Source organism: Bacillus rossius, chromosome 1, assembly GCF_032445375.1.
Source record: "Bacillus rossius redtenbacheri isolate Brsri chromosome 1, Brsri_v3, whole genome shotgun sequence".
Taxonomy (NCBI): Eukaryota; Metazoa; Arthropoda; class Insecta; order Phasmatodea; family Bacillidae; genus Bacillus; species Bacillus rossius.
Window position 1 is genome coordinate 128,762,053 of NC_086330.1, and position 18,395 is coordinate 128,780,447.

At 38.5% G+C, this 18,395-nt stretch overlaps 1 protein-coding gene across 4 annotated transcripts in view; it reads right to left on the reverse strand.

Moving 5' to 3' along the window:
- LOC134545858 (kelch-like protein 5) overlaps window positions 1–18,395 on the reverse strand; it is a 185,046-nt gene that overhangs the window by 120,602 nt on the left and 46,049 nt on the right. For 3 of the 4 annotated variants that reach the window (XM_063388641.1, XM_063388642.1, XM_063388639.1), the window contains exons 9-10: window positions 2,778–2,945; window positions 195–302 (exon numbers count right to left, since the gene is read on the reverse strand). In XM_063388641.1, coding sequence (XP_063244711.1) covers window positions 195–302; window positions 2,778–2,945 — 276 coding nt within the window. The remainder of the gene's footprint in view (window positions 1–194; window positions 303–2,777; window positions 2,946–18,395) is intronic. The other variant, XM_063388640.1, reaches the window with a different exon arrangement.

An 18,395-nucleotide genomic window follows, 5' to 3' on the forward strand; every position in this document is an offset into this window, starting at 1 on the left:
TATTTCCCTGTCTATTCCCTGTCTTTTCCAGAATTGATATTTCCCTGACAATTCTAGGTTTTTTCCTGTTAACTGTGAGAGAGTAAACTTCTCTTGTTTGTTACGTGAAAGATACAAAACAAATACAGTATGTGTTAGCCACATTATAACATAACTAACCATGTCACTGCTGAACATTTCTGTGTTTAACTTACCTGGCCTGTACCTTCGCTCCCTCATAGGAGCTTTGAACTCCCAAGTGTTTGTCTGCATGTTGTACCGCTCTACCTTGTTGGTGTTCTCTGTCGAGGCATGCCAGCCACCTGTAGCAGGAAAAAATGTGTTCGAAAAAACTCAGAAATAAATAATGTATATGTAGATACAATTTTAAGTTATACACCCATTTAAATATTAGTGCAGTCTCCTAAAATCACACTGTGTAGTGTAAGGTATATGTTCAATTCATTTCAATTCTTTTCATGATTTATTAAAACCTAGATTATCACCGATAAAAAATAAAGATTATTATTGCTTGTGTTTCAATTAACTTATTTACAAAATTCTGGGATGCCATTGATGCTAAGACTCTCTCTTGTAGTCCTTAAGTTCTCAAAAAATAAAACATCTATAACATCTAGAAACAAAGGTGCACAGTAACTTTAGACTGAATTAACTTCAGAAAATTCAGGATGCCATCAATAAACCCCATTTTCAGAGTACAAAAATTAATAAAAAGGGTACATTCTAGAATAGCCTCAATTTGAAATAAGTAAACATACTTACTAGGGATGGGCCAATTAAATCCTCAAATCTCAAAATACCATCAAATCCTTAGTATTCGAAACATTCAATATTCAAAGTAAAAGATTCGAAGAAAAATATCATAAGAAATTAAGTAAATTACATAATTCAACACTGATGACGATAACATTTGCAGAATAGTGGGTTTTATTTTTTCTTCATACCTATCCTGTTATTTTCCAAGATATTGAACTTTTAACATGTAATTATATAAATAAAATTACAATATGTATTGATTTGGGAAACTTGGTTCATAAATAACCCATGTTAAATGTTTCACAGATTAGTTGGTATTTTTTATTTATTGTACATTATTTTATTTTGAACCCTTGAGACCTAGATTCGGATTCAAGGGATGTATTTGAAGTACTCTTTGAGATTTAAATTTGGGATTCGGATTCAAGAAAATTGGGATTTGGCCCATCACTAATGTTTAACAAAGATTAAACATGTAACATATGGTTGAAATATATAACTAGTGAAAAAAAAATATTTTAACATAGTAATACTGTGCAAACCAAATACATGGCAAATGTTCTAGCCCCTGTTTGTGGTCGTATTGAATTATCTCTACGAAAGTCAGCAGTAGCAGAGGAGCATGCCTGGCTGGACTTTTGGAGGGTGTGTTTGAAGCTGAACTGCTTGTGATGATATTATTACTGTTATTCTATAACAATAACCATTTATACTATTTTTAACGTTTTGCATTTTAAAAAGTTTCAATTGTAATGATACATTACTGTTTAGATCAAACAGGATTCCTGAAAACATATTACTTTAGATAATGTAAATCCTTTTTTATTAAACTAAAAAAGTTAATTCTTACAGACTAAAAATTCCTATTAATAAAACAACTTCCTTGACTCAAATTTATTTTATTTCTTCCTTTGTTTTAGAAATCAACAAAAATGCTTTCTCAATGTCATCAGTATTTTTACCCATTTAACACAACTTATCTGAATTCTAAACCACCAGCCTCATACCTCAATTTAATTCTTGTGCATCATGTGAAGTCAAAAACTGGTACCGTGTTTTATCGCATAATCGTCGCACATTTTATACTAAAATCAAGTTTGAAAAGTGGGTGTGCTGTTTATGCGAATTTTTTTTTTGCAAGGTAAAGTTATTCATAAAAACAAAACCCATTCATGGAAAGTACGTTTATTTTAAAAAAAAGTGGAGTATACAAGAGCACGCCAAATAATTTACATTCATAAGTAATGCAACAAAAACCTTTCTTCAACTATAAATAGAAAACCAAACCTGTAACCCGAACACGAGCCACTTGAATCTGAGACGTGAACTAACGCGTAACTATCGTCATAGTACACACTTACCACGAAAGAGTGCGGGCTATTAAATGTAGTTAACTCAGCACTCGACCGAGAGTGCGCGTTGCATGAATCTGCGAGATATCGATTTTCGACTACGTGTGCACGCTCTATACGAGAAGCAACATAACCAAACATGAATGATGCCAACTAGCATTAGGTACATTTTTATAAGCGATATACCGCAGTGATGCAGACAAACAGATAAAAGTTATAACGTTTAAAACCGTCTTTAAAAGAAAATTTACACATTAGACAACTTTGTATTTCCGTTAATTAAAAAAGTAAGTAGTAATTTCTGAATAAATATTAGATTACTACTTTAAAATACATCGTTTTATAAGGAAAAGATACCTACACAAAACACTCGGAATTAATAGCGGGACCAAAAACATCATGCGAAGTTTACAGGAGAGTTTTTTTTATCCAAATTTTGATGCCCTAAAATATGGGTGCGACGATTATACGCATGCGACGATTATACGCATGTGACGATTATGCACATGCAAAGATTATGCGATAAAACAGGGTAATATATATTTTTTAAATGTTCACAAATTAAGCCATTGTCAGGGCCCAGTGCAACCATCACTTCACCATGAATGAGCGCGAAACCTCAGAAACAATAGAAGATCTGAAAGCATTAAAAGAATGTCAACACCTCACCAATAACGTATATGTATCCGTTCAGAACACAAGCTGCGGAGCCACTGCGAGGTATCAGCATCGGTGCTAGCTCTGTCCAGGTGCTGGTTCTGGGGTCGTACCTCTGGACCAGTTCTATGCCGTCTCCATCCTCCAGCACTGCCCCTCCTGTGCAACCGCACAACACACCTGCACGCATCAGCAGCGCTGCACTGCGAATTCTAGCATAACCACTGACTAGGCCTGTGTGAATATTTCAATATGAATAATAAACTATTTGTATTTGACCCAACCTCGAATACTCACACTTCGAAATAACGAATATTCGTTTGCTTATGGATATTTGACCTAGCATACCACATAAGTTTATTCTATACCTAGCATACCACATAAGTTTATTCTATACCTACGTTCACTATTGAAGTCAAGTCATTTATGAAATAAAAAGACACCATTTTTTAATGTTCTAATGGGACTTCATAATCAAAAACATGAACAATAATGGACGTTTTAAACATGCAACAAGAATTCAAAGGTTTTTTTTTTGATACTGTCTTGCTAAACGGTAACGGAAAAAATTGTGTAAATGATTCAAAACACTGCATATTTGTCATTTCAAACTTTAAAACAAACCATTATTTATATTCTTTTTGTCACATCCACCAGAAGTGGGAAAAAAAAAAACAACCATGACTACAACACCACAAAACACAGACACTTCTTTGTGATGGGCATTAAAAGAAGTAAACGTCATAGTTTCAGTGGTATGTTGTTACCACTGGGGTGGTAACGGCATCACCCGGTTACCTATGTTTTGTTAACGGTATTTATTTGTTATGATTAATTAATTTAGATTTATTTATTTCTAGTAGCAGGTAATATTTTTTTTGATTTTTTTCTTCCGAACTTTCCAGTGTTGGTGCGGTATGGACATACTGACAGTTTGTAAAGTTGGTACCAGTATGACTGACACTTTCGGGGTTTTTCGGTGGAGTCGAGGATTGCCGAGTGAAGAGCCGACGAGCAGTGTGCAGCTTGCGCGACGGAGGACAGTGCTGGTCTGGACGCCGAAGTGGGCACTTCGGGAAATGGGGGCGAGGCCTTGCAGATTTGCGGCCGAGCACATATCGTCTTCGGGGCTAGTGGAAGTCCGAGGGTATGGCGAGAGGCATCACGCGACGCGAGCAGCGTCGGCGAGTTCCCGGGCCCGGGAGAGCGCCGAGGTAGCGGCATGACAGCACGACGCATCGAAAAGTAAGGCAAACAACTGCATTATTCACCACCATAAGAGTTTCCCCGGCTACAAGACATATTGAGAGTTAAATCGGACCTAGTACTTCGATACTCGTGTGCACTCAGTCACGGCGAAGGAACTATCGTCTTTGGTTAATTTTCATTTACTATTCATTAACTTTAAGATAATAATAATAACTTTTTCATTAGACAGATGAAAGATAATTAATGGTACCATAAGTATAATCAAGAAGCGCGCTGCGGTAATGTTACGATAGTCAGATAGACTCATTAGTGGACTGTTAGCTTCTTAATATATTATTTTTTTATAAATGTATTATAATATTATTACTAGTTGCATGTATAGTATTACCTAGGAGTATGAGGATGGTAATATGCTTGTTCATGGATAGAGCTCGTAACGGAAAAGGTGCTCAAGGTATTTACACAAATTAGGTATTCAAATAATTTTTTTTAAAAGTAAATGTTATTTTTATTAAAAAGGTTTTTTTTTTTTTTTTTTTTGTTAGATGTTGAGCCCCATAGTCTTCCATGCTACCTTATTACTTGTTGATGGTAACTGGATCCTACACCCACGCAACAGGGAAGGGCGACGTTGACTTTATGGCTTTCCTGTAACAGTGGAGTATGGAAGGTTTTTTGTAGACCCCCGGTGCTTGAACTATAGGCCCGGGGCTACAATATAAATCAATAGTCACCATCGATCTAACACCATGTGATACAATAGTAGCTTGCTTGCTGTATGTATCTATGATAAAACAGATGTGACTCAAAAATATATGGGGGGGAAAAAAGAAGTAAATAATGGTTTAAGATTCCAGATGAAAATAGCAGATACAGTCAAACCTCTCTGAAACGACCCCTCACGGTTCCCAGGAATAGGGTCGTAATAAAGGGGGGGTTACAAAAGATGTTTTCCGAAATTTTCAGTTGATTTCAAACCCCCCCTTCCCACCTACCCATCCCAAACCGCTACGTACTCGCTAAGAAACCAGCCGTACAATGGCAGGATGCTGTCACTCACAATGCTAGGTGGCTTTGCTTTAAACCCACTTCAACCTTCATGACAAGTCCGTCGCCCTACAGGCCACCTCTAAAGAAAATATGTCAAAAGACTGTTTATTTTTACTGGTTAGTTTACATGTACGTTTTCTGCTTGCCGTAGTTAAATACACTAGAACCCCAATGACACTAACCCCGGATTTAACGAAGCAGTGATTTTACGAATACATTCTCGGGAACCGTCAAAAAATTGGACACTTTGACCATAATGTAAGAATCAGAAAAAAATAAAAAAAAAAAATAAATGAAAGATCATTAAAATCTGTTAATTTTAACACACAGCGTATTTTTGTGTCGGCTTTAATACTTCCAAAAATGTTCATGTAAGAATAAAAAAAAAATAATGGGACATTTCCTTTAAAAATATGGCAGCGGTAGGTTCTGCAACGCTAGTGGGCGCACATGAAGCTCGCCCGGCTGGCTGGCGGCAGCGGCTTCATGACGCATAAGCTCACCCCTCCCTCCCCTCATTAACATTCTTCAAGGCTGCTCATCCCTCCCAGACACACAAACCATCTAGTGTCCTCCCTTATAACAGCCCAACTTCGCTCCCCTTTGAAAAACCTTCAGTGAGAAAATGCTCTTATCACCCTCTCTTCTCCCGTAAAATTTGGCTATTATGAATGGGGTACTAAAGCGGTGAGGGAGAGGTAAGATCATTGTAAATATTTTCGGACCCCTCCCTGCCCCCCACCAAACACGCCCAAAAAAAAAAGTATGTCAAAATATGTCACTTTTCACAGCAAGTTCGAGTTCAGTCATCTCTGACAAGGAATTTACAAGCTTTCAAACTTAAATATAAATGTATTTTAATAGCAAGGGTCCTGTGAAAAGGAATATACCAAATAAAATCAAGCTGCTGTCACCAAACAAAGCATAAAACGGCCCAATGCGTGGTCGCTTCGTTATTGCTCGCGCGAGAGGCGAGACGTGGAATGTTAGAAGAAAGATAAATGCGGGGGAGACAGACGGCAGCCAGTGTGTTTCCTGCGTGGGGAATAAGTGGCGTAGCCTTTTTTTTATGCTGGGTGAAGCGACCTTTTTCTGTCAACCCACGGGTAAAGATAATTGCTTGAGCTGTCAAAATAAACATCGCTGCGGCAGTTAAAAGAAGTCGAGGCGGGCATACATCCAGTCGGTCGCTGTGTATATCTACTCGGAAAACATAACATCTCAATTCATAACAAGATTCCTTATAACCTACACTTATTGCCGGATGTTTTCAGCCTGATCCATACAAGTTCTTTAGCCACGTTTTAAATGAAAACAACTGCGGGCCAGTGTTGTGCCCGGTTTTGCGGACACATAAAGAAAGCTTTTATCAATTTGCTGACAGTTTGAATATATTTTTACTCTCGTTAAAATGGAATGGGGGTTGTCAAGCGCTGACAGCGGTCGACAGGAAGTGGTATCTATTTTTAGATATGCGCTGACTACGACAGTACAGCACTCGGCAACAGAAACGCACAAACACGCTACTCACCACAAGAAACTTATTTTCTGTCAGATTTCCTTTGGATTTTCGGCAATTTTTTCACGGTTCCTTCAAATCGGGTTGTAATAGAGAGGTGGTCGCAATAAATGGGTTCGCAACAAAAAGGTTTTACTGTAACTTAAATTTTGAATATTTTTCCTAATTTTGGGCAAAGCAAGGGCCATAATTCATATATTTCTGAAGATTAATTTCTTTGTTAAAGTCTCTATAGTTTAAATGACTTCATTCCAGGGATCATACACCTTTTTAACATTCTTAAAAGTCCTTAATTGGTCTTAAATGGATTAAGGGCCCTTAAAATTCCTTGGAGTTACCTAAGAATCCTTAAAAAGTAAATAATAAACTCTGATAACTTGCAAATAATTGATAAATGTGCTGTGGATGGGGAGGTTTTGGATCGGTGTGCGTGTATACCTTGGGCGCCACCACGTGGATGGGCAAGTGGACCGGGCTACCGACTCTGTCCCAGGGCCGTGACGTGACCCATGTGGAGCTAGGCTCGACTTCCCCCCCGCTAGCACTCGCCGACCCGCTCTCAGCGGCGGGCACGCTATGTTACTACTCGTGGGGTCTTGAGGCGCCCCTGCATCCTACCCTGCATGGCGAATGGAAGAGACTGCCCCGGGCCCTGGTTGTCATGGCCGCCGGAAGTGCTGCGTTTACTGTTAGTAAATTGATATGACAGACAAATAAACATAGCTAATTAAACCCTTTAAAAATTACAAGTTAATTTAGGGTTACGGATTTCATATTACAGTTATTTAAGTATTACTACATTATTTAAAAAGACAAAGTCTCCACTTCTCCAGTTAGGGTAGGCGCCGAAAGGGTTCGCGCAGGGCGACCGAACACACGCACACACGCACTTGTTGGCGGGAGGTTTGAAATAGAGGGTGTCGGTGGGAGGAGAGGGGGTCGGCAGTGGCGTGAGGCATATCGTGCTTAGGGAGGGCGTAGCCCTGGTCAACGTCAAATGCAATTATTTTAAATTTCTTTGGTTTCCGACTAACAAATAACGTTTTTTGCGTGCCCAGTACAATTGGAGCATTTTGAGCTACGTGATTAGATTTTATGTATAAAAACTAGGGCTGTGTGAATCCTCTGTTTTCAGTTTGATTCGATTCCGAGTCAAAACCCTACCAACTATTTGAAATTCGATTCCAATTTTGAATCTTTTCTTTCATTTTTAAGTTTTATTATCATAATAATTTGCATTAAGTTTATATACCTACTCATATTACTGAAGGATAAATAGTTTCACAAACAAAAGAGTTGACAATATTATTTTATTACATACAATTTCCAGTTTGCAGTTGTAGAAATAATAATTAACTTGAATGTAGGAACTTCTTTAAATGCTATTTGTTACTTTCATATACAACATTCACACATTTATATAGGCTACACTGCTACAGTTTACATACAAAATAAAACACTTTGACATAAGATTTATGGTAGGCTGTATATACATACATTGAAACAAATGATTTTACAAAAATAAGAATTACGTATACCTACATGTTAAAGCTACTTATTCCTTTCACAAAAAGCTAAAAATATAAGCCTTTTTTTAATATATTTTTTTTTGGACTCGAAGCATTTCAAATTCATTAAAATTAATCGGGGCGAGTTCGGGTATTCATGGAATCGAACAGAAATCGAAAATTTCGGGTACCCGCACATCCCTAATAAAAACATTTTGAATTTTTCATAGTTTTTATCTATCTAACCTGTAACCTAAAAAGGTGTGTTTATTATTTTACTTGTAACTTTTAAAGTAAATATAATTACTGATTATAGTAAATAGTAGGGGTATATAATTCAGATAAACACTGCTTGGATTAGGTGGTGTTGTTTCTCAAATAGTGTTCTTAGAATATAGGGGATACTAAGCTATATTTAATTTATAATTATATTTCTAAGGTGTTATTTTCAAATATCATCTGATTTCGGGTTCTGCTATGTATCTCTCTCTCTCTCTCTCTCTCTATGTCTCTCTCTCTCTCTATCTCTCTCTCTCTCTCCCTCCCCCCCCCCCCTCCCTTCCTCGTTAGCATCAGGTCGAGATGCTGCTGGTGAAATTACCACGCTGTTATCCCAGCTAACACGCCACTGAATGTTGTGTGAGAGCGAGTGTAAGCTTTTTGCTCTTGAAACCAATACTGTATGTATTAAGTATGTGATGTACCTCTACATAAATTTATTGGTCAAGTCTGTATGGTTCAATTTCTAATTAATAAAATCCAAATAATTAAAAGAAACAAAATTTATTCATTAATTAGCAATGACTGTATGATTCTAAGGCGGCTAGTGCAAAGATAATTTTCACTTGGGTATTTAAAATAGACCTTAATATACTAGAAGACAACCCTAGTTAAATGAGATTTTAATTGCCATTTTGATGGAAACCTGAATCTTTGTAACTTTGATATCTGATAATGCAAGAGGACATACAATAAAATGCTGGAACTAGCTGTGTGGAGTCTGGAACAATCTTCTTGTATCTCATGGTTGCTACAGGACTAGAAAACCGGGAAAACCGGGAAATGTCAGGGAAATTAAAATGGTCAGGGAATTCCGGGAAATGTCAGGGAAAATTCTACGAATTCTGGAAATTTTAAAGTTGCTTATAATTCAAACAAAGCTTTGTTTTGATGCGCTCGTACCGCTACCGAACGACTCCGCTAAAAGGCTGCTGCTTAAGGCACACGGCAACTGCAACTTTTTTTTTAATTGGTCTACGATTGTCCGTTGCAATAGGCTGTTACAACCACCCATTATAACTTCTGGCCAATCCAGGCATTCGTTTGTTCACTAGCGAACCCGGCCTTCATTTGTTCATGTTTTGATCCTTTTTAATTTGCCCTTGAGACTTTGTGTTATGTTCCGTTCCATGCAGTGAACTACAGAACGGGCATGGCCTCGTTTATCTTTTGAAAGCTATTTTCACGTGGAATAATATGAGTACAAAGCTTATTACGTGAATTTAAAGGCGTTGTTTCAGGTGAAGTTAGTTTTTGATGCGATCATAAGAAAATAAAGTGCATTTTGATAAAGAAGCAATACCAATTCTCATTTTGAAAACTACCAAGCTGATACGAAAACACTTGGCTTTTGTGTGCGGTTATGTTTTTGCATTTTTTCTATTTTTTTTTAATTACTTTTTTTTCCAACCGTTATAATCCGTGAGTTCTGTTGCGTGACACTTACATTGTGTATAAAAAAATATGCATAACTGAACATGTTTTTCCCCAGAAACGTTAGTTAACATTGTAAGAATGTAAGAGTATTACATGTTGTAATGCTGCTATTGTAATTCTCTAAGTAGGCCCGTTATATTGCTAGGTGTGAATTTGTAATAGTTTTTGTATTTGTGTAGTAATATTTTTTTAAGAATTCATAAACAACAATTTTTTAACCTAACCTGAAAATATTAATATGTACTTTTTTTTTAGCTTAGAGATGTCGAAGAAAACTACTTTTAAGGAGAATTGGCTCAAGGAGACACAGTTTCAGCATATCAAACCCTCTGCTAAAAACATAAATTCTGCATACTGCACTTTGTGCTACAAAAGTATTCAACTCAGCAATATGGGCCGAAAGCTCTCACCAGCCATGTCGAAGGAAAAAAAAACACATTCGCAATTGTGCCGTCAAAATAACACAATAAAAAAACCTTATTTTACCTCATGCTGAAAATTTTATATTACATTTAATCATATGCACGTTAATATTTATGGTATGTACTTCATAAGAATGTCAGGGAATTTTTCTCTTAAATTTCTGGAAAACAGGGAAAAGTCAGGGAATTCTAAGATTCTATTTCTGTACCAACCATGTATCTGTCGGACCTCCAGGTGGTACTCGGCTACACTGGAAACTGGAGGGCTTTACTGATAATGCAAACTACGGCGATGACGATGTCATCAGGAACTGGATCGAAGATCGACATCCCTCTAGTCCTGAAAAGTTTATAGTCAAATTGGATCTCACCAAACGTCGGAAATATTCGTTGTGGAGTACTGCAACCGTTGTCTTGAGACACTAGATGTACGAAAGCGACCGACACGGAAGTGTTTCACAAAGGCATTGTAACTCGCTATTTCTGACGTAACATGTCAGAAAATACTATCTCAAGACTATCAGGAGAAGGATCTCTATCTAATTAAATCGCGGTTGAGGCGCATGGCCACTCGAGCGGGCAACCAAGGAATTGGCAAGCCCCAGCCCGAAGCAACCAAAGAGCTGTAAGGTTTTCCCAGTCATTCCTCAATGGCAAGGTAGTTGAAAGGTGAAAAGAGTAATGAATAGAGACGGGAAAAAATGGTGTAATGATTTTTACGCGAATTTTCGCGAAATTATGCGAATATTGTGGTAAACAACAACAAAATGCGAAAAATGGCCTTTCTCGCGAAAAACTACGAAAATTGGTTATGTACATTACCTTGGTAGAAAGTTTCGTGAGGGAACAAATTAAAAAAAAAAACTACGTCAGTCGACAACCGATGTATGCAAACTTGCCAATAATTTATGTTAAGTAAATAATACAACGTTGGGCATACTAATAACATAAAAATAATACATATTTTGTTTCAGCAATTGAAATGTAAATACGACGGCCATCATGGCTTCAGTATAGATTATGACCAGCGAAGCGGTATATAGTCTGACTGTTTAACAATTGTTTCTCTAGCAGTGCTCCAGTGTGAACGTGTTCTAAACTACGAAAAATGTTTCGTAAATAACAAGATTGAATTTTTTAAAAACAGAGACCCGAGTGAAATAAAAATAATTAAAATTTTTAAATACCAGTGGAACATTTGATTCCAAAATAAACGGATATTGGAATATTAACCATACATTTGCGCAGTTGAAACACTTTCGATATATCGAGATTTAGTGATCAATCCACTATTTACTGCATTAAATAAAATTGATACGTCAAATTCGTGTTTACGTTCATAAACAATTATTTTTGGTGCTTATAGTGTGTTCTGTGTTGTATCTGTGGAGATTGTATCATTGTTTTGTTTCCTGGATCGTTGTGCATTACTTATGCAAACACACTCAATACTCCCTCTTGCAGCATGAGGTAGTATTGAGTGTGTTTTTCTTTACCGCGATTCCAAAAATTGTAACGCCCCTCGTGTCCTTGTTATTAATATTGACAAGATGTCGACAAAACAGGCCTTGGAAGTGGCGGGCAGAAAAGAAAAATTAAGATCAAAATTTAAACATCAGAGGCGGACATGGCGTGGGTCCAACGAAAATTTGCAAACTTCCTATCAAGACCTAGGAGCATAGTGTGGATCGTTATTGCCTTAAGTAATAAAAACAAATAGTTACATTTATAGACATCCTTTTTTTTAAGATCAAGGTTTGTTTTCAAGATTTTCTGTTACAAGCTATAAAGAGAAAACACTTCAAACATTTAACCATTATTAAAGAGAGCTCAATTTACCTAATCATTTGCCGACCCGGGCCGCGAATAGAAAATTATTTTTCCAACTCATCATTCTTAAAGAAACTGTAAAGTTTTAACATTTTACAATAATCTGTAATCACCATATTATCTTATCATTTGTTAATTATAACCATTTCACATATACAATTTTGAGATGGCTGAAGAGACCAAAACTGTTAAACTGGTTCGAATCTGATATCTGAAATTACATTTGGAAATTATCAAAAGAAACTTTCACTAGCACTCGCTCTTACGAACTGAAGATTTTCTGGCGGTTCGTAGCTGATGGCGAAAAGGCCGGGAGTGAGGGCTTCCACTGGCGAAACCACCAATTCAAAATTGGAGGTCGCCGGGCTTGCTTTGTTCCCCATGATGGTTTCTTTTTCCTTAGGGGGAGGGGGGGGGGGGGGCTAATAGGACCCTGTCTGTGGACAGACCAAACCAAAAAAAAATTAGATCTGCACCCCAGACAGAACAAGGTCGGGTCAGAAAACGACCGCAAGAGAGACAAAGTTCAAAGGACCGAAGAGAGAACTTACCAAAACAGGGTAGTAGTTGTTAGGCACAGCCATGTTGCCTGGTAGGAAGATGGTGGGCGATGCGCGGCCGACGTCACGGTTAAAAGAAAAAAAAAATACGGCACCAGACCAAAAATTTGGTTCGCGGAGAAACTGGGATTACTACGTAGAGGCTATGCTGAGATGACTAAAATAAAAAACCAAAAGGTAAATAGGGAAACATCCCTTTTCTGATCAGACTACATCTTAGTACTGTTGCTCGGCATCAGCTTTGATTTAACTGGACGGAGCTCGAAACGCGGTCAGCGGACTACCAACGCGGTCTTTCCAGAGTGCAGAGCAAGAGTCCCCTCACATCCGCGTCGCGTCGCTAATTCAAACAAGGACCTCGCCCTAGAGGGGGGAGGGGCGTCGGAAACCTTTGGCAACTCTCGTCGTCCGACCCGAAGTGAACTATCGTAAAAGACTTCCCTCTGTCGGAGTTTGCACGCACTAAGGTCGACCAGGGGCGAGTCGCGGTACAGTCGACTTATGGAAAATAATTTTATTTCCAAAAATAATTTTGAAATTATGATAAAATTAAACAAACGTGCCGAAATACCTAATTTCCGGCACAAAATTAAAGCCACCCTCGAGTCGCGTGCAGCAGAGTTCAAATCTGAAGGGTTGTATACCTCAAACAAAATTTTGTTTTGCAAATCGTGTAATTGTAGAGTGGACCATGAAAGACGTGACACTGTTGTCAAACATGTGCAAGGCAAACATCACATTAAAGTAAGGCTAGGTAGTCCTGGTACCAGCAACAAACGCCTTACAACACTGGAAGAGGTAGCTATAGTTGGAAAGAAGATGAAAGATGACAGAGAAAATTTCATTTTGGAAACCACAGAAGCATTTATTTCGGCGAACATACCACTTGAAAAGTTAGACGACAGTAAATTCCTTGACTGGATAAACAAAAATGTTAAGTGAGGTGAGGATATTCCTTCCGCTAGTTCCCTTCGTAAAACATATATGTATCCCCAAATTAGGCGAAAAAATTGAAAATGACATTAAGAAAGAGTTTGAAGGTAAAGATATTTGTGTCCTTTCTGATGAAATAACTGACAAAAGTGGAAGATGTGTTTTCAACATTCTCTTTAATAAATTGGAACCAGCCAGTAGTAACCAGACCACAAAGCTAGTTGCTTCCACTGTACTTGATGCTGCAAACTATGCGACATGTTCAAAAGCAATTTTGAATACCCTAGCAAAGTATGGATTTGGATTTGATTCAGTTAGGCCATAGTGAGTGATTCTGCTCCTTATATGACAAAATGTTTCAATAATCTGTCTGGTCTACTGGAACATGCAGTTCATTTGCAATGCTGGGCCCACAAGATGCACTTAGTGCACTTTTTTGTCAGCTTTAATACTTCCAATAATGTTTATGTAAGAATAACAAAAAAATAATGGGACATTTTCTTTAAAAATACGGCAGCAGTAGCTTGTGCAACGTAAGTGAGAGCGCGGGAATCTTGTCTAGACAGGCTGGCGGCAGCACAGGCGGCGGATGCATGACGTCATACGGCTTACCTCTCCTTCTCTTGTCCAGACTTCATGGTTCATCCCTCGCAGGCATACAAACCATCGTGTCTCTCTCCCCCTCCTCCCTCAACGTCCTTTGGCATGTGATACTGTCAACATCCTTCCTCCCCTTCTCCAAACTGCGTGCAACGAAAGCAAGGTTTGTATAGTCCATATCTGGTAAAATGAAAAATTTTTAAAGGCCCCCGCGACAGCCATTTACCGTTAATCGTTTTGATACAATTTGTTTGTTAGTTACACAACATTATTTCTGCTGGAAAATCACTGAAACTTCAAAATTTCTTTAAAGGAAAAATTTAGCAGGGCCGTAAAAGTATTCTTTTTTGCCGCAAATTAACTATACTCGCCCTTCCTGCCGGACAACATTCTCGGCGCGTGACGCATGGCATTTACAGTCTTGTGCTGCGCACAGCCTTGAAAAACCTACGCGATTTTCAAACTATACTATATATCCGACTGGAGTCTGTTTACGAAAAGCATTTAAGAATTTGTTAATGCCCAACTGGTTCTATTGAGATAAAATGGCTAAAAAGCATGTTTTCGAAGTTTTAGGTGTAAAAAACCCGTTGCAAATTTCTTGAAAGTATCATAGGGAAATTCATTACACCTTTATCTTTATTTTTCCGCCATATAATGTTACGGTCACCGCTCAAATTTCACATCTTACGGGAACGAGATGACTGCGCGCCAGTTCAGAGGTTTTACCGCGCTAGAACTACCATTGAGCGTCGCTCTTATCATCCCGCTTCACTAACACACACGCTGACCAGACAGCTCCCTAAAGCTGATTAGAGGAAGCACGTAGAAATGCAAGGCAGGAAATTCTTCCAGCTTATCAACCAGGACCCGGGCAAGTCTTGACTATCAAGCATTTTACATTAAAATATAAGAGACTTGTAATGTGTAATTTCGGTGTTATTTAGCGGTTTTTCTTAATAATAGCTTTTTTCGTATTTTCCATATAAATTCGCGGAAAATTTCGCGATTTCTCGATTCACCATATAATCGTGGCCCTAGTTATTGCTCGCGCGAGAGGCGAGACGTGGAATGTTAGAAGAAAGATAAATGCGGGGTAGATAGACGGCAGCCAGTGTGTTTCCTGCGCTGGAAATAAGTGGTGAAGCTTTTTTTTTTTATGCTGGGTGAAGCGACCTTTTTTTATCAACCAACGGGAAAAGATAATTGCTTGAGCTGTCAAATTAAACATCGCTGCGGCAGTTAAAACAAGTCGGCACTCGGCAAGAGAAACGCAGTAACACGCTACTCACCACAAGAAACTTATTTTCTGTCCGATTTTCTTCGGATTTTCAGTAATTTTTTCACGGTTCCTCGAAATCGGGTTGTAATAGAGAGGTGGTCGCAATAAATGGGGTCGCAACAAAAAGGTTTTACTGTAGTGTGTTTATAATTTTACTGAACTAAGATAAAATTTACCTGACTACTGCTAACAATGAAAACTCATGAATAACTAGTGTTTGACTATTTAAATATGAGCTCATTTAATCACTAATTTAGGAATACAGCACATAAAAAAAAAATTTACTTTTTCGTGAAATAGATTGCAATGGATTCAAGGTATTTTGCAGTTTGCGAAAATTTTCTGGATCAATATGTAGAGTAACAGGTAGTGGAAAGTAAGGCGAATAGGAACTGAACTGAAATGAAAGGTTGGTTAGTTAGGTTTAATTAGGTTAGCTGCATAATTTAAAAAAAAATTATATCATAATTTAAATATTTTAACAAACATTTTCGATATAATTACTGTAGTTGACTTAATCTAACCAACCTTCCACTTAAGTATTATTTGTCTAATTTTCAGAAGTTATTATATGATGTGATAAACATTTTTAATGGGATTTTAATTTTCATTCTTACTACAGTGGAACCTTGCTACTATGAAAGCTGACAATGGTGAGAGAAATCATTGTAACTACCAGTACTTGTAATAACCGAATATAGAAAATTTTAGTCTAATTTAAAATCCTTAACCTTCCCAAAATGTCTTAATTTAACACCATATCACGAAAACAGTGTACTGTAGTGAAAAAATGCTTAGAATAAGAGATGTAGGAAATTAAATTATGAAAAGAAAGGTATCTATGAATTTTTTTTTTGTATCTGCAACAGTTTTTGTTTTAATTGCGAATGAAATGGTCTGACTCATAATCGAGCTCAGAGATGCAGCTAAGATAACAGCTGTCAACATCACTGTGCAAGGTCAAGGAGGGGTGGTAAGTGGAGTGGAGAAAGGAAAATAAAGGAGGGAGAGAAGAAGGGAAAGGCATTTTCCATCCTTCCTGCGTAAGCTGATGCTGTTTCTAAAAGGAAGTGCCTGAGTGTCGTATGCCACGGACAAGTTACTGTGAGGAGTTTTCAATTGTCTTCAACCGATAAGCACACGTAAATTTGCCACAACTATTTGGTAAATATAGATCTGATTTGTTAACATTATCACAGTAAGGTTCGCACCTTCAATAATATTCTATTATTAAAAGTGACGTCTTCGTGATGTGTCTTAACATAGCAATGGTACCAATGAGTTTCGCTTTATTACTACAGAAGTAAAGAGTGCATCGCATGCTCCCCCTCCCCCCTTTCTAACAAATTCTCCTTTCACCGAATGCACTGAACTACAAGACAAATGTGATATGGAGGGGAAGCTCAGATGTCAGATGCTATTGCAATAAGACAAGAAGGTTTCCACAAATACAAATTAGATTACTACAATACATGCTTCAAATTAAAAAAATTGGTTTCAGTGTTATGCATGAAATGTTGCCATTAAAAGTGTGGGAATATGCAAGCAAAAATTCAAAGGGGCAAAATTCAAAGCAGGTAGTATTTGGAATCCATGCATAGGACGTCACAAAAACTTGTCAAGATAGAAACGAAGATGCTTGTGATGCTAGTTTTTGACGTTATAACGATGTAAGAGGGAGAAAGATATATGGTCACATCCACGCTCTCTCTGGCTGGTTTATTTTTAGAACAGTGTGAGGGGAAGGGCAACCAATAGCGAGAAATAGAAAGAGAGAGAGCATGTTGTTTGTCACAAATCCCGCCCACTTCCTACCCCTCCTCAGCCCGGCTGCTACCTGCTAGTGATACAGTCTACTGGCCTAGCCACGCAGCATGCGCTCTCTTGCTTAGCAGTCTGTGTTTACTACGTGAACATTTGGTTTGTTTTCCCAAGTAGGTGGAGCACGCGGGTTCAGTGACACTGTAAACAATCAAACAGGTTGGTGTGAAACCACGTGTCCGGGTGGGCGTGGCAGGAGGTGGGCGTGGCACCACGTGGCCTGTAGGGCGTGGCCGGGAGCCACGTGGAGGGAATCCTCAGGTGGTTGTTGACGTCCCGTGGAGCATCGTCTGCTCGGGCGATGATTCTAATTTAGGAAGCTAGGGAGCACTAGTGTCGCGCGCCGTATTTATTTTTACAAGTACAAAAATGGGAGGTATCGCGGCAGCGGGGTTTCGATCCATCAACCTTTGGATTGGTAGTATGAGTATTTAGTATTAGTATTCAAGAGTTTTTATTTACATAAAGTACCCTTTACAGTGTTTTATACAATATTTGTTGACATGCCAGCACTCTGTGCTATTCTGTCAAAATTAACATTTGTTACATTATACAGGATGTATCAAAATTCATGTTACAACGCTTGAGGGTAGAAAGCTCTTATTATTTGCAACCATTTTTGCCAATAAACATGTTGCCGGAAACGCGTAGTTAAGCCCCTGTAGCCCCAGAAAGAGTCAGCGTAGGCAACCCGTTGGGCTTTGTGCGAGACAGACGATGCTGTGGTGAATTACGTGTTTACGATGCCGGGCAGAGCTCGAGAGGACTGTACGATGTCAAAGGCTGACCCCCGCCCCTTTTTACTTCCCTTGGTGGCGCCCTCACCTCTTTTCTTCCGTTCGTGCCGTGCCATAGCACTGCGCAGCGTGACATTGCAGTGTCGCAGTGTGTTTTGATATCACTGGTGGTCTGTCGTTGACTGTTCTGTCGTACAAGCAAACTCGTGGTGTCATTTCTTTCGCTGTGGTTCTGAAAAGGGCGATGTTTTAGTGGAGCTCAATGGAGTACACGTTTAGTGACATGCTGCTTGTTTATGGGGAAGCTAGACAAAATGGCCGAGCCGCCCGTCGTCTGTACGAAGAACGACATCCGGGTCGTAGGATTCCAGCTCATACCATGTTTGCAAGACTTACTCAGCGAATGTGTAATACTGGTACGTGTGCCGTCACAAGACCAAATG